Below are 26,388 nucleotides of genomic sequence, written 5' to 3'. Positions count from 1 at the left end.
GTAAATTTAATCTACTACATATGTTGTCATATCATGTTTTTTAACTAAACATTAAAAAGATTTTCAATTTTCTTTTCAAAAAATTCCAAATTTTGATTTTTTTGCAGATGTGTTTCTGGTGTCGAAATATACTACCCCTAAAAATATTTGGACTTATTTAAGACTCACCCTGTATATCTTTTTCGAAACAATGGCAGTAGTAATAAATGAGTGTTTATTAAATTTAGCTCTAATGATCAGATTGTCCTTCCCAAATCAAAATTTGGATGCTGTTTGTTAACTAGTCGGCCATGGCAAAGTTTATATATAAGTACACGAATCCCAGTTAATTTTATATTCAAAAACATATATTCCCGGTGGTCCCAGACCCGTCGATCTGCACATTTTTTCTGGAAACAGCGACATTTTTCCTGGATGATTCGAGCCAGCAGCAGATCTGTTTCGAGCAGCAAAAAGCCGACCGGGGCAGGTGACCCAGCTCCCTAAATGGCCCCCAGTAAGGCAGCCAGCGCGCCTCTGCACATCTGCCATCCCCCGGGACTCCACGGGATCCTCCCCGAGGCTCCGCCCACCCGAATCCCAAGGTCCCTCTGGCCGGCTGCCATTGGCCGCGATCCCGCGTCCCTCGTGCCATTGGCTGCCGGAATGGACGAGGATGCTCTATACCAAATTTATGCAAATGGCCCTTCTTTACACCAGTGTCTCTTCTTGGTGCTGCGCTTTTGCAATGCGAGAGGGGGCAAAGGTTATGGTACTGTCAACAACTGCCTGATTTTCGCGATTGCCCTTTTGACCAGCAAGCACGGCTCAAGTCTTCCAGTTCGGAATTTTTTCAAAAATTTCTTCGACACCGGTGTGGTGTGTTTGTTTGAGGAAGAAATGCTTGGGTGTTGAGAAAAAGACTGGAATGTGTGGATATGAACTTTTCCTGAAGATTGCTAGAGTGCGTTACAGTGGCGTCAAATGACATCGGTTCGTTTCTAGGATTTTGAGCTTATTTTGGTGAGTACCCTGTATATTTCTTGTGTACATATAGCTGGTGATTATTGTTTATCTTAGGACACGAGCTATATGACTAATATAAATTGTATATTTTTATATTTTCAATTTACCCAGTACTGTTACATCTTTTGTCTATAAGTAAGAAACATTGTATAAAAATAAGGGTGCTTAACATCAACATCAGTATTAAAAATAAATTAAATTATTTTTTATTATTACTTAGTTTATTTTTATAAAATTCTGCAGTACAAGAATGGCCTTTGGAAAGCGTTTGAATAAAATTGTGCTGGGTTTCTTAAGTAAATTCAAGGTATGTAAACCCAATCTGATAATAGCAGCAAATTAAGTAAAAACCCAACTTCATGCATTATATTTTTCAAAATTCAAGTGCAGCTACAGCTGGTAGTAATGATAAACTGTAAGTACATCTACTTATCACGTACAGAATTTTGTAGAAAATAGAAAATTACTAGATTTTAAAAATTACCATGCAGCATAAATAATTTAAACCTACGATAATTAACAACATTGTATTAAAGCTACAATGTTGTTAATAAATAATCAATCAAAATTTGAGTGCTTTTTACTGTCTGAATGTTTCTATTTATCTCTTTAGATAAACCTAGTTATATGCGTTTTTTTTTTAATTTTATATCACTTATATAATAAGCAATATTGTAATACCTCACTTATTAGAATCATAATTTATTAAAAATGTAATAAAGATACTTCTGTTAGCTCACACAAAAATATAAATTATTTAGAAAAATATGATATACAAAAAAATGACCTACAGGGTGGTCCGAATTGTATTCGGGAAACTTCGGCAGCATATTCTGCATTTATTACAGTTGGGGGTTGGAACCTTTGGTGTTACAACAGCAAAATAAAACACTAAATCACCACAATACACACTTTTACTTTTACACTGGACGCGCGTTTCGCTAACCACGTTAGCGTCATCTGTTGATGACGCTAACATGTTTGACGTCATCTGCTGATGGTTAGCGTCATCGCTTGTTTTAGTCATTCGCAGATGATTAAAACTGTTTTAATAATCTGCTAATTTTCTGTTTTGGTGTATTGTGGTGATTTAGTGTTTTATTTTGCCGCATGTTCTGCAGATAAAAATAAGTAAAAAAGTTTGTATATAAATTTATGTCCTAAAATGGTTCAATGCGGAGATACAGGGTGTAGAAGCTTCATTTTTATTTCGTTTTTTTTCCAAATAATTTCAGTAGACGTAAAAATCCAATTTCTCATGCCAAAAAACATGACCCAGACACCAATTTTCATTCAAATATCACCGTCAGCTCAGAAATTATTTGGAAAAAACCGAAATAAAAATAAAACTTCTACACTCTGTATCACAGAAACGAAGCATTTTAAGAAATACAATTATACTAACTTTTTTACTGATTTTTATCTGCAGAATATACTGCCGAAGTTACCACCCTGTATAATATAATAAAATAACCATTTTTAAAATCGTAATCCCTAAATCCATTAAACCGAATGCATGGAAAAAAGATAAATCAAATTTTACGATAATTTATTTCGCACGTGAAACTAAGGCCTTATCTGGAAAAATATCCGGCAAAAATCTGTGCACATGATTCACGGCAAATTATAGCCGAAATACTGGTCGTAAATTTTGAGCCTTTTCACACTGGAATTAATCAAAACGGGAATATTCGCGTGTGGCAAGCGTTTAAATCATATACATAATCTTGTTTAATAGAAAACTGGACAACAATGCGACTTTAATTAATTTTATCTAACCTGTTTTGTTTCCAACTGGCGTTAATCATTTCCCGTGCGCAATAATCTGACGACCTGTCAACGGTTTACATCTGTAATGGATAATATGAGTTATTGTTGGAGCGTTCGTACCGAAAAAAACTTGTTGAAAACTAAAAACTAATATGTAATCCATCAATTTTTAGCTTTACATCCATGTCACATCCAGAAGTTCAGAGACTTTTATTATTTTTCCAAAATTAATGCTTGAAAGTCTGGACCAAAATCATGTAAAGGTATTATTCGCTGACACTGATTGTTGGTTGTATTATTTGAAGTAGGTACTTGCTGTACGTTTAAACTACAGGGTGAACTTTTTTTTAGCTGAAATCATTTATAAAAGAACATCCAGTATATAGAAGCCTCCACATATATCTCTTTTTTTTTCGACTTTAGAATAACTGATATCAGTTACATGAAAACATGTTGAGTAGGTATGAACTTAACATGGTAGCTACTGTAATTTAGACATAAATACCGTTATCGAGAAAAAAACGAAAATAAACAAAAACGAACCAACAAACCAAACCAAACCAAAGCAATCAAAACAAGCTGTAAGTTAAAAGGCGCCTGTTTACGAATTCCAATTGCCGAGTGCTTTTCAAATCTTATTTTTTTTGCGCTATAATATATACAGGGTGAGTCTTAAATAAGTGCAAATATTTTCAGGGCTGGTACAGATCTTGATAAAAGAAACATATTTTCTCCTTACCGTTTTTCAAATAAGTCCAAAATAACCGAGGTATTTTACTTTGAAAATTAAAAAAATATCTATTTTTCGCTTATATTTTGACTACCACTGGAGTTTTCTTTCTTGTAAATTGAATCTACTATCTGTGTTGCCATATTATGAAGATATTACGTTTTTTAACTAAAAATAAAAAAATCCAATTTTTTTTCAAAAAATTCCAAATTTTCCAAAAAAAATAATTTTTTCCGACATAGACGCAACAAACCTCGTAGACGAGTTTCTGGGGTCGAAATATCATATCACTAAAAATATTTGTACTTATTTAACACTTACCCTGCATAATATAAGTTACCTATATTTTACAATACTTTATCAATAAATGAAAACGGTACACTTACAAGAAGTTTTTTGTATGTCGAGGTTTAGAAAAATTTATAGAATGAAAAACAGAAACGCGTTTTCATGTTAACTGGTTTCAGCTATTTTAAAGTCGAAAAACTGAAAATTATGCATTTCCGCAAAAAAATTCATGACTTTCTATTTGGAAAGGCCTTCCAAATACTAGAATTTTTTTAGAATTTAGAATGAGTGGGAGGGGGGTTAATCACTTCGACCTTACAGATCCATTGTGTCCCCCTTTCTTGAATCATAACTCATCATACAGTCCCAGGGCTTTGACAAAAGCCAGTATCTGGGACGGTTTTATAGAGGGTAGTTCTCCATCTCCAATATCAGTCGTACCAAAATTCATGGCACGAATGGTTGTCGTCTCGGCGCACTCAGTGATGAGGTGTACTGGTGTTTCCCCATCTTCCCCACAGAATCTGCATTCGCCGTTTCTTCTTAGTTTCAATCTACTGAGGTGTTCGTTGAGGAGACAGTGTCCTGTTAAAAACCCCGTGACAATCCGAAGATTGTTCTTACTCAGACCCAGGAAGATCTGTGATTTTTCTTCATCATAAGCCCTCAGAAACTTCTTCGAGTGTCTTAGACCATTGGAAAATTTCCATTCCAGGTTGCGGATGGAATCTTCCAAGTTCTTGAGTTCCGCCTTGAGTTGGTTACCACTTGGAAAGCAGAACGGTTCTGGTTCAGTTAGTGGAGTGTTCGCTGCTTTCCTAGCTAGATTATTTGCTTTTTCATTGCCTTCTATCCCTTGGTGAGCAGGCACCCAGTGTAGGAGGACTTTGTTTTCTTTGCCTAATTTATTCAGCTTCTCTATGCATTCTTTGACCAATTTCGAATTGATTGATACTGAGTTGATCGCCTTTAACGCTGCTTGACTATCGATAAGATGGCTATTTCTTGTTTCCGATAGTTCCTATCTAAGATAAGTTGTACGCATCTCTCGATAGCGTAGATTTCTGCCTGTAGGATACTAGGGTAAGTGCCCATTGGTTCGGAGTAATTAGCTCTCGGCCCAAACACTCCGATCCCTGTTCCCGTATTGGTTTTGGAAGCATCAGTATACCAAGTTATGGTATGGTCTTTTAACTGCTGGGCAAGCGTTTCGCTCTTCCAATCCTTCTTATTGCTCAATACTACATTGACATGTTTGTCAAAGTTGCCTATACTGTGAACAACCACTGGGAGTTGCAGGAGTGGTATTTCCTTTTTGAAGGTGTTCCAAGCCCCTGATCTGACAATTCTCCCAGTACTAATTCCGTTAGTGACCATTCTAATCATTGTCGCATTGGCATATCTACCAATGACAATGTGCAGTGGTGTTAGATCTAGAATGACCTCCATTGCTGCTGTTGGACAGGTTCTGGTGGCTCCTGTGATGCAAACACATGCTAGTCTCTGGACTTTGCATAGGTTTAGCCTTGCCGTCCAAACCAAACCAAATACTAAAACAACAAATATTTCTTACATTATCTGTTTTCAGCTAAACTAAAGCACTCCTGATTTCGGCAATTCTAAAGTTGAAAAACTGAAAATGATGAGTTCCAGCAAAAAAATTAAACGAACTATTCGAAAAGGCTTCCAAATACTAAATAAACAAATAGTTCTTACACAACTGATTTCAGCTAAACTATAGTAGTCCTGATTTCAGCAATAATTCTAAAGTTGAAAAACCGAAAATGATGCATCTCCGCAGAAAAATTAGACGTACTATTCGAAAAGGCTTCCAAATACTAAATAAACCAAATATTTCTTACACAACTGATTCCAGCTAAACTATAGTAGTCCTGATTTCAGCTACTTTACAGTTGAAAAACTCAAAAAGGAAGCATTTCTGCAGAAAAAAATGTTTTAACATACTATTCGAAAAGGCTTCCAAATACTAAATAAACAAATATTTTTTACATAACTGATTTCAGCTAAACGAAAGTTGAACCAAACTACAATGTAAAAAGTAAAGATGCTGAAATAGCTTATTTAAAAAACCTCAATGGAACAATCATTTTTTCCAGATGCTTTTAGTGTCTAAAATGTCATGTTATAACATCTGTAGCTATCATGTAGTAGGTACATATTTGAATGATGAAACTCTACCAATTTCTCAACATAAATACGCACATTACACGCCAAGCTTCATATCTTGCCTAGTTAAATTTACATAAGGCGAAATTAACTTACAAATTAGGCAAAAGTATCAGCGTCGCCCGATGTCAATATAGCACTAATCACGCAACTCTAGGGGATACGAGGGTAAAAGGGGGGTTGATTTATACACCTTGGTACGAACTTTGTTACATATACACCTGAATTGGAGGCAATAAAATTAAGTGGATGGGCGGGCAGAACGTAAAACGCCGTTACGACATCCACATCAATTTCCAGATATATACCTACTTGTTTGTTATGTGGTCTTGGCCTTACGCCCTTGTATTTGCATGGCGAGGGTACCTTGCCAAGCGTGTCATTTAATTGCCACGGCTATATTAAGTTGTGGCAATATACGGACGTTTTTCATAATTGGACCCTCACGCCAATTTAACACTAGGAGGAACACGGGAAGTGTAACTAGCCTTTCTCGAAATTAGTATTTTTATTATACCTATAAAATTGACTGCCATATTAACTGAAAAAGGGGGAGTCTCATAGCATTCTTTTTTAGAAAAGTGTACCCTTTAATACTTTTAATTACGACCTTTATAATTTATTCTTAAAGGGCATACTAGAATTATAACTTTTAGGACTTACTCCACGGGCACCTTAAAATTTTGATCTATTTTAAATTTCAATATATTTTGTTCTAGTTGGCCGATTTTGATTATTTTTTAAGCAATTTGTAGCTAAATTATTTGATTTTTTAGTATCTCTTTCTAAATTAAAAACGAAAGTTTCCATCTGTCAATTATACGAGGGAAAACAAAATGTTGATATTTTGGTGAAAGTTTGAAACACCCTGTGAAATATGTTAACAAAGCAAGGAATTTAAAAATCATTTTATCATCTAGGTAGGTCTTTTCTCGATAGTTTGTTTTTTTATTCATCCCAATAGCTTTAATTTTATTGAAGATATTCGCTTTTGAATAAGACAGTAATGATTTACAGCAATTTTAGCATTAATTTGGAGTCCTCATCAACACACTTGAAAAGTCATATTATTATTGAATATGCGAAACCAGTAAGTGTCTTAAGAAACCAATTAAAATAATATAGTAAATAATATATATATTCTACGCGTATTGTAAACATTTGTTATTGTACTCGTTAAACATAACTGTTGAAACAAGCTGAGCACTTGGGGCAAAACAAAGCAAATCTTAAGTGCCATTTACAAGCAGGAAAAATGTAAATATTGATTGATATTATTCTGGCAGGCCCGGTTCAAATACTCTTTATGCTGTCGGGCCTGGATTTATATCAAAGAACATGTGGCCCTAACTAAGCTTTTGTTTTTAGTTAAGAGCCTCTCCGTGCCCTCTGTATAATTTTACCGGCTCAAAAAATATGTGTCGGCAAGTATTCGTAGCTCCCGTATTTTTTCGACCCTTTATTTTTCTGCACCTCGACAACAAGGCTTCGTTTTATGTCGCTAATCATTTTGTTATTTGAATATTATGAGGTCAAACGGACATCAAGACTGTTGAATTTGATAAATATGTGAAAATATAATTATTAAAATAAATGCAAAAACGAAAATGAATTTCTTATTAATAACTGAAAAGTTAACAAAGCTGTACGCTGCCGGATTTTAGGGTTATTCTTTTTAATTTCACATCTTTGGATTGTGAAAAGCCCAACACAATGCAAGACCGGTAACGGGAGCTGTGGAGTTGACATGGCGGCTGCAATCGTGCTAGTTGACAAAGTTTTTCGAGTGTCGATGTCGGAAACTCCTCTTCTGCCAGTGACGGAGGCAAAAGCTTTTTAATTTGTCCGAAAACTTTGGTAATTACGCCAAATCCTAATTATTTTGAATCAAATTTTTATTAGTTAGTGACTAAGAAGGATAATTCATTCGGTTATCTCTAACAAAATCTCTCTCATCAATCATCAAAATCGCCTAAAATCCGTTCATAAAACGGTTAAATTATTTTATTGCCTTTTTTATTACGTTACGATTTTCTCAAATTATAGGAAATATATCTTAAAATTATAAGTATAATTTATGATATCAAAAGACAGTTATTGGTCCTGATTTTTTTTGACCGTCTAGATAAACAGAATTTCTATAATCCGTGTACTTATAATCGGAATTTAGGGAGTCTTTTTTAGGTTATGGATCATTATGGTTAGGGGATCATGTAGATAATTTATTACCTAAGATATTATTGACATTATATAACTACTGTTCAGTTTATTTTTCTCTGTAGATATATTTTATGACATCATGTCATTTACCTTATATTTATGCAACTTAAATATTGTTTGCATAAATAGAGGCAGAATCATTTATTTTATTAGTTTTAATTTAATCATTATCTAATATTATTAAATACAATAAAACACTGCAACAGTGACTAACTTTTCTGGCGGTCCGCCTTTTATCGGCTTATAATCCACAGTCCAAGTGTTAACTATTTACAAATCGTCTAATTATTTTTTATTTTTGAATGGATTTACATCAAACCATGCTGAATACTAACAAAAGTATCGTTTACAGTTCTCTTAAAAACAATAAGAAAACATTGCTTTAAAAAAAATGTCCGTGGATCATACTTTTATTGACATCTATTATTCAACATCAATAATTTTCCCAATCAGCTCGATATATTTTGATGATGTTACTAGTATTGCTCATCAAGCAATTCTACTGTTATATTAATCAATTAAGGCCGTAAACAATCATAACATATACAATTTTATATACTAATTCATTATAATAAAATTAAATAATAAAAATATTGTTATTATATTCCTGCAGATTGAGTGAAATATTAATCTTGTTGAATATATATCAACATAAAACGAGATGAAATTAACGAAATATCGTAACAACAGATATTTTAGACAGGTCTAGGTTTACTTATTTCACTGAGATTTATGAAAAAAAAGTCTTTTGTCTCGGGTATAGAAACCGACACGCCGTGGAAGAAGCTCGAGACAAAACGAAATTGAACGAGACAACAGGAGACAACCGAAAGTCGCCAAAAAAATCCACCACGCCCTTCACCGCAATTTCACGAGCAGTTTCGAGGCCAAGACAAGCGAAGATAAGCCGAGACGAGACAAAGTTAGACGAGGAAATACAACCTTAGCCTGCTTCGGACTAATTTCCGCATAGGGTAGAGGGTGTATAAGGCTTTCAAAATAAAACTACTAGAATCAGAGTTGGATTTTTGGCGATTTTAAACATTCGGAGGACTAAAACCGTTCCCGACGATACGCCCATGGCGTTTGAAAACCGCCGTTGGCAATCTCGATGATTTCCGAGTTGGCACCATCACCGTCAATTCCCTCCGTATAATTATTCATTGTGAACGCCGAATCGTATGAAAGCAGCCGCAGGACCACTCCCCTGTGGTTTTCTTGAATTTTCTAACATATGTCGTAATTACGATTGCTCTGAATCCACCCTAACGGCTTTTTTGTGCGGTTCTCGCGAGCAATTGCACGATTCTTTTCCACCACTTTCACTCCATACAGCGCTCATGTCGTTTTGAGGCAGATTTTTCCATATACCAGAGCCAAAAATAAATAATATTGTTTGTTAAGTCACCCTGTATACTCAAAATTAATATTTATTTAGTAATTTTCTGTTCTTAAATCATCATTTTCTTCTACATCGATAGCCAAATCATTTTCTGTATTTTTTCCTGAGTTAAAAATTGATATGATTGTATTAAAAAATAAATAATATTTTAAGCCATATTAGTCTAATTGAGAAAAATTCAAAATAGAAATCAGAATAATAATAATATATATTATACGGTCATAATATGGTCAAAACAGTGACAATAGTAATCAGATAGTTGATGATATAAACGATAAGAAGTTTTGATAAAAAAAATTGTAAAAAATAGGTTAGTAAGTGATATATGAAGGAGTGTTGAAGAAGTGTATGTATGGTAAGTCTATATTTAGAACAAAATATGTATATAAAGATTATAATTAATAGATAAAGAGTTAAAAAATATGTCAGTGAATAATATAGGCAAATAAGTTTACCTATTTTTATAAAACTTTATTATTGTCCAAAGAATATTGAATATTTAAAATTTGAAATCCTTTATTATAATATAAAAAAACTCATATATCAAATAGTTATTTGAAAAATAACATAACCCCTTGAATTAGACTACCAAAAATTATGTTCCTCCTGAATCATTCATGTACTTAAAATCTGTGGTCCAAAGGAAATAAGCTGTTGAGCAGAATACTTGACAAAATTACGTTTAGTGTGGCCATTTCCTTCGATAAGATATGTGAGAAGTCTCTAAATTATCGGGTTAATATATTCTAATTTAAATATACAATTGTCTTGTTAAAGTTGTTATAAAAATCACTACTAAAAACCGAAACCAGGCAGGTGTGACATAACAATCACACACAACTGTGCCGGCATAGCACGCGTATAATTACTATCACTGGCATCGTAGTAGGAGTTTTTGATTTGGACGATATAAAACGGGCGTCTGGTGTCGAGAAAGGGGGCCATGTGGGCCCCTCTTTCTTCCGGACCGGTATTTCTTCCGGTAGGTCTTTTGTGGCCGAGAGACGCATACCACGCGCCCAAGAAACGGCGCGAGCCAAGGATCGTCTTACCGTTTCCTGCATCTGCGAAAAGCTCATTGAAGACGTCAGAGAAAATAATAGGGTGCATGCTGCTAATTCAATACGCGCACATATTATTTTTATAAAAAAAAAAAGCTTTGTTAGGACTCATTGCATTCACGGTCGAAAACAGTCTGCCCTAATAAAAAAATAATAAACAGTAAAAAGTAAAGGATTTAGCTTAGTTTTAGAGCGTCCTGATGTTGGGTACACTTAGAACCACCAAGATATAAAATAAAAATATAAATTAAAATGAAATAGAGAAATTTTCAACAAAAAAGGCTCATAAATGTCATACATATAGGTTCAGTTGAAGGATTTCAGTTGAAAATATGAAGGATTTTACAGTACAATTTTGTCGAATGAAGGGCTGAAAGGTTTTTATCCAAAAAGAAGGCAATATGAAGGTATCTGGTTAGTTTTGTACAATAAAAATTGCTAAAATATGTAGTAGGAGTATTTATTGTTTTTCCTACATCTAATTTTTCACTGTAATGGTGTTTAATTAAGGATGCCTCAGTTTAAAGCAATGTTGCTGTCAAAAAGTCTACAATTCGGAAGATTTTGACATTTAACAAAAAAATAATAGATACAGTTTTATCTTTCAACACGTCTTATTCCACACATACCACAACTAACTAAAGTTCTTGATGTTGAAAAGAAATAAATAGGTAAACAGAAATCGCCCATCTGCTTAAAATTGTTGTAAGGGAGCAAAATATGTGCAAAACCTCACTACCTCCAAAATATAATAAACTAAAATCTCCTCGATATTTTTTTAAAAATTAACTAGCCATCGCAAGAGCAGTTACGTCATTAGGCGATCATTTACGAGTTGACCCGAGCAGGGTCACACACGCATAATTTAAGGGTGGGCGTTTCGGGGTTAGTTTTTCCGGTGCGATGTCAAAAGACGGTTAAACTGTATAATAAGTATTGGGGCACACGTGCCGGATGTGACGGGGCCCCCGCGAGGCGCAGACCCCCGCAGCATTGCACTGCAGCCTTTGTTCGGCTTGCAGCCTGTATACGTCTGTCTTTAGGGTCTGTGATAATTTGGCACCGCTAAAAACAAGTCAAAAAACAGCACCGTTTAATAGGGGAAAACTTTTAAAAAAATAATTACCCCAAAATTTTTTTTTTATTTTTTGAAAAATTCGCTCAAAAAAATGGCAATGTTTTATAATTCCTCATAAATATGAAAGTATTAGCGCCAAACCTAATTCTACAATAAAGATAAACTATAAACATTACAAAAGAAAATCCCTTTTTGTTTTTATGATCATATATTCTGAAAAACTTCTTTGAGAAAGTTTTTTCTATAACATACGAAAATTGGCAATTTTGGTCATGTCACCGATTTTGACAAAATTATTGTTATTTACTAATTAATCGGCGTAGAACATGAAAATACAGGCCATTGTGGCCTTACATTTACGGTAGTTGATGTAGGCAAAGTTTTAACCTTCGTCAAAAATCGGTTATATACAAGGGTTCAAAAAATCCAATTTCTAATAAAAGCAAAGAATGTAAGCCGTAATATTTATATATTCTCTGAAAGTACATAAAATTTCCTACAATCCCTGTGATTTTCAAAATTTTATGACCGGGTTTACTATCTTTCTAAGAGCCTCGAAAACGGGCAAAAAATAGCCAATTTAAAAAATGTCATAGTCATAAAAATTGACCACTTTGGTCATGTCACCGATTTTGACATAACTACTGTTATTTACTAACTAGAAGGGGTAGATTACGAAAATATAGGCCATTGTGGCCTTGCGTTTATGGGAGATGATGTAAGCAAAGCTTCGCCATCATCAAAACTCGTTTACAAACAAGGGTTCACAAAGTCAAATTTCTAATGAAACGGAAGGATACAAGCCCTAGTATTTATATATTCTCTAAAAGTGCATAAAATTTCCTACAAACCCTGTAATTTTCAAAATTTAATGAATGAGTTTACTATCTTTCTTAGAGCCACGAAAACGGGCAAAAAATAGTCAAAAATGGGCAATTTTTCGACTTTTTTTCATACATACAGTCTTGAAAATTAGCAATTTTGGTTATATCACCGACTTTGTTAAAACTGTTGTTATTTACTAATTAAACGAGAACAGTAATAAAAGTTGGTTTTAATCTTTATGAAAAATAGCTAAAAAAGAAGGGTCCAAAAATTAATTTTCTCACAAAACCAAGATAACTAAGCCTTTTAAGGTGTATATATTCTTAATCTACATAAAATTTACTACAAATGCTGGAATTGCCATAGTTTTGTGACTATGAATACTATCTTTCAAAAGCCTTTGAAAATGTCGACAATTTTCGACATGTTGAATCACTGATTTGAATATAATCTAAGATGTTAACTATAGAAATAAGTAATCCTACTTAAAATAGAAGTGGCTCAAATAAATGTTTGAACTAAAAGGGAAATCGCATAGATGTTGCTTTTTTACCTGTCTATCTTTTTTACGCTATGTAAAATAGACTTATAAAGTTAGTGGGTGAAATCCGGTGTTCACCTGAACGCCAATTTGACCAGCGGTCCCCAATCACGCGATGAAGACGGAAATATATCACTGTCAGGCCAGCCGACCATTTCAGAATAGATAACAAAATGCGCAGGACCCATCAGAGATAGGAATCACTGCTGATGAACAATAATTATGAACTTCTTGCGTTCTAGCGGGGCCCATTTCACGTCTCATTTGCATATCGGGGGTGAATTTAATTATTTCTCGCAGGAAATGAAAGAATACAGTGTTCGCCCGATTTAAAGGGAATTTGTCAGAGTGACCAATGGTCACTAGCCGAACAAAGAAGGCTACTAAATCAGAAAAGGGAACAATGATTTTATTTTTGTCATGGAGGACACGATCAACGGTCGGTGACGTAATCATTTTAGAGAATTTTGGGGTTGAAAAAATCGACCTTACAGAATGAAAAAGAAAATATTCTAAATTTGGATAAAAATTTACGGCTATGTCTGCTATTTTTCTAAGAGTTTTGAAACCACGTTTTGAAACCAAATTTTTAACCATTGTCAATTTTTTTAAACCATCTACATTAGACTGTATATACAACAGATGTTAAAACATTTTTAAAAATTTATAACTACAGGGTTCGACAATAGTGCGTCGGAATCTAGCTCCTAGAATAAAAAACTAGGGAATTTTGTTTAAGTGTATGCCACCCTAAGGTATGTACAGGGTGGGTCAAATTCGACGCTTTTAAATGGAAACACCCTTTTCTATAGGAGATAGACGAAAACTAATATCGGTGTCTGGAGCTCAATTTTTGTCAAAAACATGATGGTGAAAACCGCATATCGATATCTGTTACCGTTTCGGAGTTACGGGGTGTTTTTCAAAAAATATGCATTTTTAACAAATCGCTGTAACTTTTTTTGCTGTGGAAAATTTTGTATTTTTATGAAAACATTTCCAAAGCACTTTTTTACGTAGAATTTCATGGTTTAAGTATAATTTTTTTAAAATTAATAATTTAAGAATTATCAACAGAAAATTTGATTTTTTATATGGGACACCCTGTATATTTTTAATTTATTGAAAAGAATTCAAAATTACCTTTCCAAAAATATAGCATACTTGGTATTTTGCTCGATTCCTCTTCGAGATATAGAGCACCGGCTGTAATGCAAAAAAATTCTAGCTGTGAGCATCAATTAAAGCGAAAATAATATTTGCTATGAGAGATGCAGAATTTTATAACAATATAAAATATATTTAACCAACATCAACACATTTAAACTATATCTAATAACAATAAATAGCAAACCAAGACATGAGATTTTACTACAGATGTTCGACATATCGACCGTCTTCCGTTATGGACAGACGGGGCAGTTTTTGAACATTTCTCGCGGAATTCATTAACTCAGTAGGGGTGAAAGATACCCTCTCATAACTGCTAAGTATTTCTAATTCTTGTCTAGATTATACAGAAGAATAAGGAATCTTTATTTTTCCGCAAATATATCCATAGGATTAGATCCATGGGCACTAAGTCAGGCGGCCTCGACAGCCAACGGCTGGGATCTTGGTTAGTTTGGTTTGGTTTGGTTCAATTCAATTATTCTTGAAATTTGCTGCAAAAATTTGCTGATAACTTCAGCGTTCAGAGGCATTGCGTCGTCTTGCTCGAAAAGTATGTTTTCGAGTTCCATTAAGGGTATATCATCAATAAGGGGTCCAAAGCCTACTAGTTAAAAGTGGCGAACTTTTAAAAATTCTGTATTTCGAAGGGGATTATAACAAAATATCAAGTGTGCTATATTTTTGGAAAGGTAATTTTAAATTCTTTTCAGTTAATTAAAAATATAGAGGGTGTCCCAAATAAAAAATCAATTTTTCTGTTGATAACTCTTAAATTATTAATTTAAAAAAATTATACTTAAACCATTAAATTCTAGGTAAAAAGGTGCTTTGGAAATGTTTTCATAGAAATACAAAATTTTCCATAGCAAAAAAGTTACAGCGATTTGTTAAAAATGCACATTTTTGAAAAACAACCCGTATCTCCGAAACGGTAACAGATATTGATGTGCGGTTTTCACCATCATGTTTTTGATGAAAATTGAGCTCCAGACACCGATATTAGTTTTCGTCTATCTCCCATAGAAAAGGTCGTTTCAATTTAAAAGCGTCGAATTTGACCCACCCTGTACTAGGATTTATTTCATGAACTTCTACAGGGTGACTCAAAAAAGTGTAAGATCGAGATGTTTTTTTTTAACACCCTGTACATAACTGCATTTTTGGCTTCCTTTCATATTACTTTACATAATCCTAAGATATGGGTGAATATTTCTAAATAGTTTCAGAGATATTATTAATAAATAAATAAAAAATATATATTTTGCAGTATTTCTTAAAAAACGATTAATACAAGAACTGTCTTGAAATCAAAACCATTTTTAGGTATTTACTTTAGATAGTCTATACTGACTTTGCTATAAATATCGCGTAATCTTAAATGATACAGGGTGTTCCAAATTCTACGCCAAACTTTGGAAAATATAAAATATTTTTTCTTCGATTTTTTAAATGGACCCTGTATATTATTTTTAATATTAGTTATAAGTAGTTAGTATAAGAACTATTGTCAGACCCGGTATATCTACTATCTTTCTAAGACACTGACTATGTATCTTTTAGGAACATGTTAAAAATCACATATTAAAAGATTATAAAAAAATAAATAATATAAAATTACGTAATCGTACAAAAATAATGCTAAAGTAATGGAAACTGAAAATCAACCTGGAGATATATAGCGATATTTGCCTGAAATTAGCTATGTACACAGATACTCCAACATAACAGGCGACTGATACAACTAGCAATATCGCCTCCGGGTACATTGTAAACGGATCCAACCCTATGCGGCGAATATACGCTGTGGCGCCCCTCGCAACGCACGTCAATGAAATTTTCCATCTCTTAGGCGCTGCCGTAATTATCCACAACAAATATTTGCCCGGCATTTTACCTTTTAACTATCCAGAATCGACTTGCATTGGGATAGAGAGGAGACGCAATGCGTACGCTGGATGGCTGGATGATATTCGTGGGCCCCACGACGCACTTTTTAATCCGATCCCTTAATAACACTTAGGAAATCGTTCGAAATTTTATATTTGTTTCGTTTCGGTGCACATTTAAGTGTAATAAAATATTAAAATGTTTCTTTCTTCGATATCCCCAGCGGAAATACGCTTAATCATATTATTCGGGAGTCCCCCTACTCCCCTACTGTTTAAATATTCTGGGAATAATAAAAAAAAATAATAAAGTTATTAAACAAATATTTTTATTATTATTTAAAAAGGTCAACCAGAAAGCATGAAACAAAGAACTTCAGCAAAAAACTTCAGAATAACGAGTTTCTAAAATCATTGCATCACTGCTATTTTTCTAAGAGCTTCACAAAAAAGTAAAAATTGCCAATTTTTCGATTTTTTTCATGTCATGAAAATTGGCGATTTTCGTCATCTCACCTATTTTGTTTAAACTGCTGTTATTTACTAATTAAAAGGCGTAGAAAACAGAAATATATACCGTTGTAATCTTACAAGAACAGTAAGCGATGTAAGGGACGTTTTAACAATAATCAAAAATAGCCCAAATAAAAAACAAGTGTCCAAAAAAAATTTTTTTTTCGCAAAATCGATGCATCTAAGCCTTTAAAGGTGTGTATATTCTGAATCTACATAAAATTTCCTACAAATGCTGAGATTTTCATAATTTTATAATTATGATTTCTATTTTTCTAAAGCCTTTGAAAATGTAACTTTTTTCCATACATATGAAAATACGTCATGAAATTTACCGATTTTGTTAAAACTGCTGTGATTTACTAAATAAAAGGTGTAAAATAAAAAAATATAGGCCATTGTAGTCTCACGATAACCAGTAAAAGATGTAGAACACGTTATTAACCATCATCAAGAATAGCTCAAAAGCAGGGTTCAAAAAATTAATTTTTCCACAAAACCAAGGTATCTAAGCCTTTAAAGGTGTACATATTCAGAATCTACATAACATTTCCTACAAATGCTATAATTTTCATAATTTTATCACTATGTTTACTATTTTTCTAAGAATCTTAAAACTTCTTAAAAATTATATGATCAAAATATTTTACTCGAGATAAAAATATCTAAATAAAAATAACACAAACGTACTTACAAGCTTAAGAGATTCAGAAAAGGTCCCTCTGCAAAATGCATACAAAAAAACACTTCACTATCATGTTTTAATAGAAAAAAAACGTAAATTATTGGAAATTCACGAAGTGAATAAACAAGACGCCATTTTTACACTTCTGTCGTACTGACATCGCCACCACAGGACAAAAATGTAGACGCGGAGCTAATGCTGCATATAGACTATTTTTAATCTATTAAGCACAGTTCACATTAGAAAAATTAGCATTTTTAAAGTTTTTTTACATAATATCGTACATAAGTTTATTTATTAAACTAAAAAATTAGGAAATAAAATCATATAAATTTAGGAGACTAAATTATAGTATAATATAATTTTGTATCTACATAAAATTTCCTACAAATACTGATATTTAAATAATTCTAGGATAATGTCTACTATCCTTCTAAGACCCTTGAAAATGAGTTAAAAATAGCCAAAAATAGGCTATTTTTCCAAAATATAGGCTTTACGAAAACAGGGGACCACTCAGGATCTTAGGGACGTTTTAACCATCATCAAGAATAACTTCATAACAATTGTTCAAAATATGGATTTTCTCACAAAACAAAGACGTTCAAGACTTCATACACAAAGGATGATATTTTCAGAATTTTATGACTATCTTTACTATTCACCATTAAAAATAGCAAAAAATGGACATTTTTCGACTTTTTCCAAACATATGTCATGAAATGTCGATTTTCGTCATGTCTACACTGATTTTATTAAAACCTGAGCCTTTGAACCGATATATTATATATTTTAAATATACATAAAATTTCCTACATATAATAAAATTTATTTTTTTTAGTGAATTTTTCTAAGAACTTTAGACAGTTTTTTGACTTCAATTTTTTCAAAAATAAATTCTAAAACAAGGGTTGAAAAAATCGGCTCTTTTACCAACTCAATTTGATTTAGCTACTGTGATTTTGAGAGAAGGAAACTGATAGAATATTATTTCTTTTCGGCAAGTCCAGAAATAATTTCATTTCTGTTTCTATATATTCCTATTTATTTTCTATCGAGACGGGATTGAATCCCGGACGCGAAATAAGAAGAGAAACCAATCAGGTTTTGCTAATAGGCATTCGCCGATTCCAATTCCCCACCGCCTGCTAGATTCTGTGTGCGTGGCAGTGTGTGCCTAATAAAGGATAATAATTTCCAGTCTGTGCCAAAGCGATGATAACCAATTATAAGTGTCAGCAGTTGCTGGCATCTCAATTGGCGATTACCGACCAGAACACAACGGATCAAGAAGGACGGGGATGAACGGATCCTTGTCGTTAAGGCGATTAGGACCGAACCTGGAAACCGATTGTCACTTGCCGAGTGTCATAGCGATTTAAAATCAATCTTTCACGCTTTTACTAGCCAGGAGCATTTCTTGCAAGGCGGCGAAAATACAGTCTGTGATTTATCACGTTTATTTTTTATTATTCCTTTCCTTTTCACGTTTTCAAAGGTGTTTTAACAATACTAAAAATCGTCATAAAATTATGCAAATTTCAAAATTTGTAGAAAATTTGATGTAAATTCGAAATATGTAGACCTTTAAAGGCTTAGATATCTTGGTTTTATGGAAAAAATAATTTTTTAGGCACTTGTTTTTGAGCCATTTTTGATTTGGTTTGTATTTTCTTATTCTTCGCCTTTTAATTAGTAAATAACAGCAGTTTTAACAAAATCGGTGATATGACGAAAATCGCCAATTTTCACGACTGTATGTATGGAAAAAAGGTAAAAAATTGCCCATTTTTGGCCAAGTTCAAAGCGCTCAGAGATATGGTAATCAAACAAATAAATTTATAAAGATTTCAGCATTTGTAGAAAATTTTATGTAGATGCAGAATATATACCCCTTTATAGGCTTAGATATCCTGGTTTTGTGAGAAAATTAATTTTATGGACCCTTGTTTTGAGCTATGTTTGATGATGGTTAAAACTTAAAACGTCTCCTATATCCACTAGTCTTCTCGTAAAACTAGAATGGTCTATAATTCCTTATTTTATTAGCAAATAACAGCAGTTTTAACAAAATCGGTTTCAAAAAGACATTTTTAATACATATAATAAAAAAAGACCTCAGAAAAATAGTAATCGTAGCAAAAAAATTATGAAAATCTCAGTATTTGTAGGAAATTTTATGTAGATTCAGAATATATACACCTTTATAGACTTAGATATCTTGGTTTTGTAAGAAAATTAATTTTTTGGACCCTTGTTTTGAGCTATTTTCGATGAAGATTAAAACGTCCCCAAGATCCATTACTGTTCTCGTAAGACCATAACGGCCTATATTTTCTTATTCTGCGCTTTTTAATTAGTAAATAACGGCAGTTTTAACAAAATCGGAGACATGACGAAAATCGACTATTTTCACGATTCGAAAAAATGACCCAAAATGGGCATTTTTTACTGATATTCAAGGCTGTCAGAAAAATAGTAATCATAGAAATAAAATCATGAAAATTTCAGCAATTGTAGGAAATTTTATGTAGATTCAGAATATATACTTAAATATCTTGGTTTTGTGAGAAAATTATTTATTTAGGACCTTTGTTTTGAGCTATTGTCGGCGATCATCATACTTACTAAATTTTATGTAGATTTAGAATCCCTAGAAGGAAATATTTCTTCAAGCATTGCGAAACAACAAATTAAATGGAAATCATGCAGAAATCGACGACAAAGAGCACCAGATCCGTCGAATAATCTTCACCTTTCGTACATTTCGTTCGGATCTGTGACAGAGAGATTGAAGTTGAGGTTTTGGAAATGGGGCCACGCCCCATCGCATCGGTTCTAAACGGCTTTTTGTCCGATTGAGCTTTTAAATCACGGCAAGCAAGACGTCAGGCCGACTGACTTTCATGCTTTTATTTTCGTTTGGGAAAATCCGCGAGGCTGAATGCATACGCAATTTGCCAAGGAATGGGGGAAAGCACGGAATGGGTTTGAGAACAAATAAATGCGTGAACGTTTTGCTCGATTCGTGCTTTTTGATGATTATTGTTCGGTTTCGAAAAATACTCTAACAAAAGAAACGGAAATGAAAATAGAACCTACATAAAAAATATTTTACACCAAAAAGTTATCCTTTATTATAAACAATCACTTTAAAGTCATCTCATTCTACTTTATTAGATAATGATTGTTAATGACTGAGGTCTTCTGACATTACCTAATTGTTTGATGTCATCATCATCATTTTTAGCGTATTCAACCATTTCCAATTATGGCATAGTATCCCTGACATATATTTAGTTACTCGCTTTGTAGTTGGGCCCATAGTTGTCTATTGTTCGCTATGCGGACCCAAGTTATCCCTGCTAATTTCCTAATATCATGATCTCATCTCAGGTTTGGTCTCCTTCTAAGTCTCTTAATTCCTTGTGGGTACCATGCTGTAATTTTTGTGGTCCATCTGTTATCAGACATTCTTGCCAGGTGTCCTGCACATTGCCACTTGAGGGATTTAGGGATTATTTGATGTATAGTCTAGGAAAACATATTTTTTTTAGTTAGACGTCTTCAGATGTAGATGGACAATGCCATCAGGAGCATCGTTTCATCAAAAACCTCCTCTAATAAAGTAGTTAATGATCTTTCCGGCAAAAATATAATGAAAATAGATTTAAAATACCTCTAGTTGCACTGCCAGAAGGTGTACAGGAATCCTTCATGTCTTCAAATGTGTGTCTACAATATACAATCAGGAGCATTGTTATACTGAAACTCTCCCCTAATGAATTATTAAAGAGAAGTGGATGGAACATATGATCAGGAGAATCAATGTACCTAGATCCTTGTTAAATTTCTTAATGAACTTCTTCTGACAACAAAAGTAAGAGTTAAAATATGATAGAATGTCTAAGAAGCCATCTAAGTCTTCAGATGTGATCTCTGGATAGCAAGCAACACTCCCTATTTGGGAAAGAACTGGTAAGGCTAGAACCGGAGGAACTATGCTGCCATACCTGGAACCTGGAATAGGAATCCTCCAACGGTCTAAGACACTCGAAAAAGTTTCGCAGAACCAAAGATTTTCCTTGATTTAAGTAAGAACAGTCTTCGGATTATCACGGGGTTTCTAACAGGACACTGTCTCCTCAACGAACACCTCAGTAGATTGAAGCTGAGAAACAACGACGAATGCAGATTCTGTGGGGAAAATGGGGAAACACCAGAACACCTTATCACTCTTAAGAAAAAACAAACGAACGCCACTGGAATGAGCGGCGGATCGGGCGACGAAGGGCGGTAGCACCGGGTGGCGGGTCCGTCTCTGGGGGGACCGAGGGCGCCGCTTCGCATCAATTCGGGCGCAGTTGATCGTTCACGGTTCGGCGGCGGCAGGCCTGCGGCGCAATCCGCGGCGCAAACAAACTGCTCGCGCCCTGTTTGCCTCCGCCGCTCCCTGGGGGTGGCGCAACGCGGGGCGGTTTCCGGGAGACCGGATTAACAAGACCGGTGGCCGGGCGATTGTCGTCAATCGTTCGCCCCCCGATCTCTGTCCTAATTGACTTTTGTCTCCGCTTGTCTGGCCTTTGTTCCAAATCCACCACTTCCTGTTCTACTGGAAAAGACTGTTTTTCTCTCATACGAGCTTTAATACATATATTAGCCGGTTTAAAACGTTTTTCTTCTTGGTCCGACACCCAATTTGCAGCCTGTTCTATTCGTACAATTCTTTTTTTTTTCAGATGTTTCTTTCGCTCATCGATTTCTACCATCAGAAGATATAAAAAATAATGACTCATAAACTATATGATGTTCCATATAGTTTATTAGTATATATGAATTCTCTATTCCGGAAAGGCCTCCTCACAACTATCCACTTAGGAATGCGGAGCACGATATTTATCTGCCAACCCCGAGCTCAGAACTAGTTAAGGGCTCAATACTGTACAATGCCAAGAAAATGTACAATCATTTGCCTTCGAATATCAAGTCACTTTCATTCTTTCCCGCATTTCGCAAAGCTCTGAAATCATACTTACTGGAGAGAGCCCTATATGCGGTAAACGACTTTTTTTGTTGATGTTTAATCATGAACAATTTAGAATTTTAATTTTAATATTTTGATCATCTCACACACTGGTTAAAGGTCTAGTATTTAATATTTTATAACTCTTGATTTTATGTTATTATAACATGATTTTATCCATTTACAGTTTTCCTTTTGTAAAATTTTCTAGATACGCCTGTGTTCTGCAATGTCCATATATGTTTTATTTGTAATTTTATGACGTAAAAGTTTTTTTTTTGAATTGATTTGTATTGTATGACATTTTTTGTATTATTTGTATATTTATTTTTGTGCTTTTTTTGTTTTGCTTTGTCGATGAAGCTGTTTTGGCTTTTTGTACAATAAAGCCTTGTTTTTTTTTTCTATTTCGAGAACATTTTAGAGTACTTTGTAGAGATAAGTATACCTGAAAGTATCCAAAATCTCTTATACTAAAATATCAAACTGCATCCTAGATATATTTTGTTTAAACTATTATCAGAAAGCAATCCATTATAAGTCAGATGAGATACATAACATACATTTCAATGATACTCTAAAAAACCTATACACTATTTTTTAAAAATATATCAAATCTTTTTAATGGTTTAAAAAACAAGATAAATGTACTTAATCCGTTTTTTGATAATATTTGTGCAATATTTTATTGGCAATACAAAATAAACAAATCAGTATTTTATTTATTGAAACGCTATGAAGTAAATTTTATTTCTAGATAAACAAAATGAAGTATTTATATTTATTATGCTTTATTTATTTCTAACTGTTTTATATTGACATGATGTTATTGTTCGATATAATAGTGCATTGTTTTATTAGGAGTAAAAATGACACTTTTCGTGGCGTACGTTACACACGGCCGAGGAACAAAAAGTCATTTTTACTCCGAATGGAACATGCTATTTTTTTTCAAACGCTACAAATAAGTTTTTAAACAATTTCAAATAATATAAAAAGATTTAAAAGTCATACCTTGTATGTAATTATATATCGAGAAACTATGGTTACTGCTCGTTGAATTTGACACTTTATGTCAGTTTAATAATATATTTGCGTACTTTTATGCTTAGGCGTAAAACTGCTTTACTTTTATGCCTAGGCATTAAAATGACTTTTTTATATTGTCAATCACGTCGCAAAAATTAATACTTTTGTGACGTTTGAAAAAAAAAAAAGTGATTTATTAAAAAATTACGTTTAGGGAGCAATCAAATAAAATGAGCTAAATAAAGGAATTTATTTTCAGATGTGCCACCAAAGAAAAAATATGGCTTCATCAGAAACGTCAACGAAATTGTACGGCGAGAGCCAAGCGGCTGCTTCACCTCCTTCGAGGACACTCAACTTTTCTATAGCGAAGATAATGGAGCCAGACGGCAAACAAAAGAAAAAAGAAGCGGAAAGGGATAAAAGTCTGACGTTTCCTCACTCTCCCGCATTCGAATCCGCCTTTAAAAAATACGTCCCCAACGTACTCAGATCTCCAGACCTCCTACAAAACTATCCTCTAGTCTACTACCATCCTAGTCAGCTGATGCTCGGGTCCATGTCTGTTTACAACTCACCCATACAAGAACCAAGCGGAAACACGCCTCCTCTACCACCTCAAGTACCATACAACCCTTCGACCAAAACAAACTCTTTGAAATCCTCATCAAAACCAGCATCGAATAACTCAAATTCCTCGGCATCTTCTCATACATTGCTCACACCACCAAAACAAAAAAGCTTCGAGTGTGGGGAGTGCGGGAAGATCTTCAACGCTCACTACAACCTCACCAGACACATGCCTGTCCACACAGGCGCTAGACCTTTCGTCTGTAAAATCTGCGGAAAAGGATTCAGACAGGCTTCCACACTTTGCAGGCACAAAATCATTCACACGTCTGAAAAACCTCACAAGTGTCATACGTGTGGAAAAGCCTTTAACAGGTCTTCTACTCTAAATACTCACGCGAGGATTCACGCAGGGTACAAGCCGTTCGTTTGTGAGTTTTGCGGGAAAGGTTTCCACCAAAAAGGGAACTATAAGAATCACAAACTGACTCACAGCGGAGAAAAGGCGTATAAATGTACTGTATGTTCCAAAGCGTTTCACCAAGTATATAATTTGACCTTCCACATGCACACTCACAACGACAAGAAGCCCTTTACTTGCAGGGTATGTGGCAAAGGGTTTTGTAGAAACTTTGACTTGAAAAAGCACATGAGGAAACTACACGAGAGTTCATCGTCTGGGATGGACAGCGAATACAGCTCAACATCTCAATCGGGATCAACAGGAACTGGTTATCCCCCCGAACGGGATATACACCACTTCATAAGCCCGTTTATCAGACCGTCAATGTCAGTCCCTGTATATACATCCAAACTATTGTGACCCCTGTATTAAAAACTCCCTCTAAGTTTATTTTGCTGTTATTTTTTAACGTATGATCAAAAATAAAAGTATTAAGCAGGTTCATATGGAAATATCTGAAAAAATTTAAAAATAGATCAAAGTTAAAATCAAAATTCGATATCATCACCTGCCTAATTATATTTATCTATGATCATGCTATTTTTTAAAAGCCCCCCAAAGAACTACAGATCTGCTCCACTGACTTTTTCCCAAACAAAAAATAATTTATGACACGACTATTGGTTTAAAATAAATGCCGCTTTATGTACATAGTCTCATATTAAGTATTATTTTTCCTGAAAGAAACAAATTTTCAATAATTTCACCCCTCAAAACCGGCGCCTATGCTTCTTGTACAAAAAAACAATCCTTCGAAACATAATAAAGAAAATCAAAAATTTTCTGCCGAGCACAGTTATAATAATTTTTATATAATATTTATTTCAAACAATGTGGTGTAAGTAAGTCTTCGAAATATCTTGTAAAATAATAATTTTGATCTCTAATTTTTATGTGCAATATACTATAGATAACGGAGGTATTTAAGATCGTGTACTCATTCTCCTTTTATTTATTTATCCTTTTTTAATTTTCCCTAAACTTTCTCAAATTTATCACTGAAGTTTGAGGCCCATACAAAGTTTATGGAAAAATAAAAAACAATCTCTCCATAACGTGATTTTATGTATAACTTGTAAAATAATAACTAATTTTAGTAATTAAAATAGTCATCAATAAATGTTATTTACTATAAATAGATAGTATATTATTTCCTATACCGGATAGTCCTAATTCTTCTAATTGTGAAAGAAATTTTAGAAAAAAAAAATAGGAAATCTTATATATACAGGGTGAGTCTTAAATAAGTGCAAATATTTTCAGTGCTGGTAGATATCGATAAAAGTAACAAATTTTCCCTTTGTCGTTTTTCAAATAAGTCAAAAATAAACGAGTTATTTTATTTTGAAAATTTACAAAAAAAATGCTTTTTGCTAAAATTTTGACAATCACTAGATCTTTTTTGTTTCTTGAAATTTTAATCTACTACCTATGTTGCCATATTATCAAGAAATTATGTTTTTTAACTAAAAACTAAAAAAAAATCCATTTTTTTTTCAAATTCCAAATTTTCAATTTTGTTCGCGAAAAAAAAACCCTCAGAATCGTGTTTCTCGGGTCGAAATATACTACCCCTAAAAATATTTGCACTTATTTAAGTCTCCCCCTGTATATTTCAAAGATTAAAAATTAAAAGCAAAAATACTTTGATTTTATAAGAAAATAAACTGTTTCAACCCTTAATTACAGACGTTTTTTGAAGTATCCTATAATAAATCGTGATTTAATGAATTCTCATCATGATGGTTGAGCCTCATTTAATTTCCCTTGTATATAAACTCCCCCTTGGACTCTTAATATATTTAGCTACTTTAAACTTACTCAACTAACTATATACAGGAAAATATAACAATCGAAAATAAACACAGAAAACAGAAACCTACACGAAGTAAAATATAGTGGTCAATATTTTGAGCTTATTGAACTAACATCACACGCC

At 33.6% G+C, this 26,388-nt stretch overlaps 1 protein-coding gene and 1 long non-coding RNA gene across 2 annotated transcripts in view; one reads left to right on the top strand and one right to left on the bottom strand.

The window, feature by feature from the left end:
- The window catches only part of LOC115876883, a 152,815-nt gene that overhangs the window by 116,792 nt on the left and 9,635 nt on the right, over nucleotides 1-26,388 (bottom strand). The window lies entirely within an intron of this gene.
- Nucleotides 947-25,485, top strand: LOC115876881 (fez family zinc finger protein 2-like). The gene is made up of 2 exons (XM_030892901.1): nucleotides 947-1,002; nucleotides 23,676-25,485. The coding sequence occupies exon 2, from the start codon at nucleotides 23,676-23,678 to the stop codon at nucleotides 24,807-24,809; it is 1,134 nt and encodes a 377-aa protein (XP_030748761.1). The 5' UTR covers nucleotides 947-1,002; the 3' UTR covers nucleotides 24,810-25,485.

This window comes from Sitophilus oryzae, unplaced genomic scaffold, assembly GCF_002938485.1.
Source record: "Sitophilus oryzae breed Bouriz unplaced genomic scaffold, Soryzae_2.0 scaffold_1440_pilon_pilon, whole genome shotgun sequence".
Classification (NCBI taxonomy): Eukaryota; Metazoa; Arthropoda; class Insecta; order Coleoptera; family Curculionidae; genus Sitophilus; species Sitophilus oryzae.
This window is presented reverse-complemented; position numbering and strand designations above follow the sequence as displayed.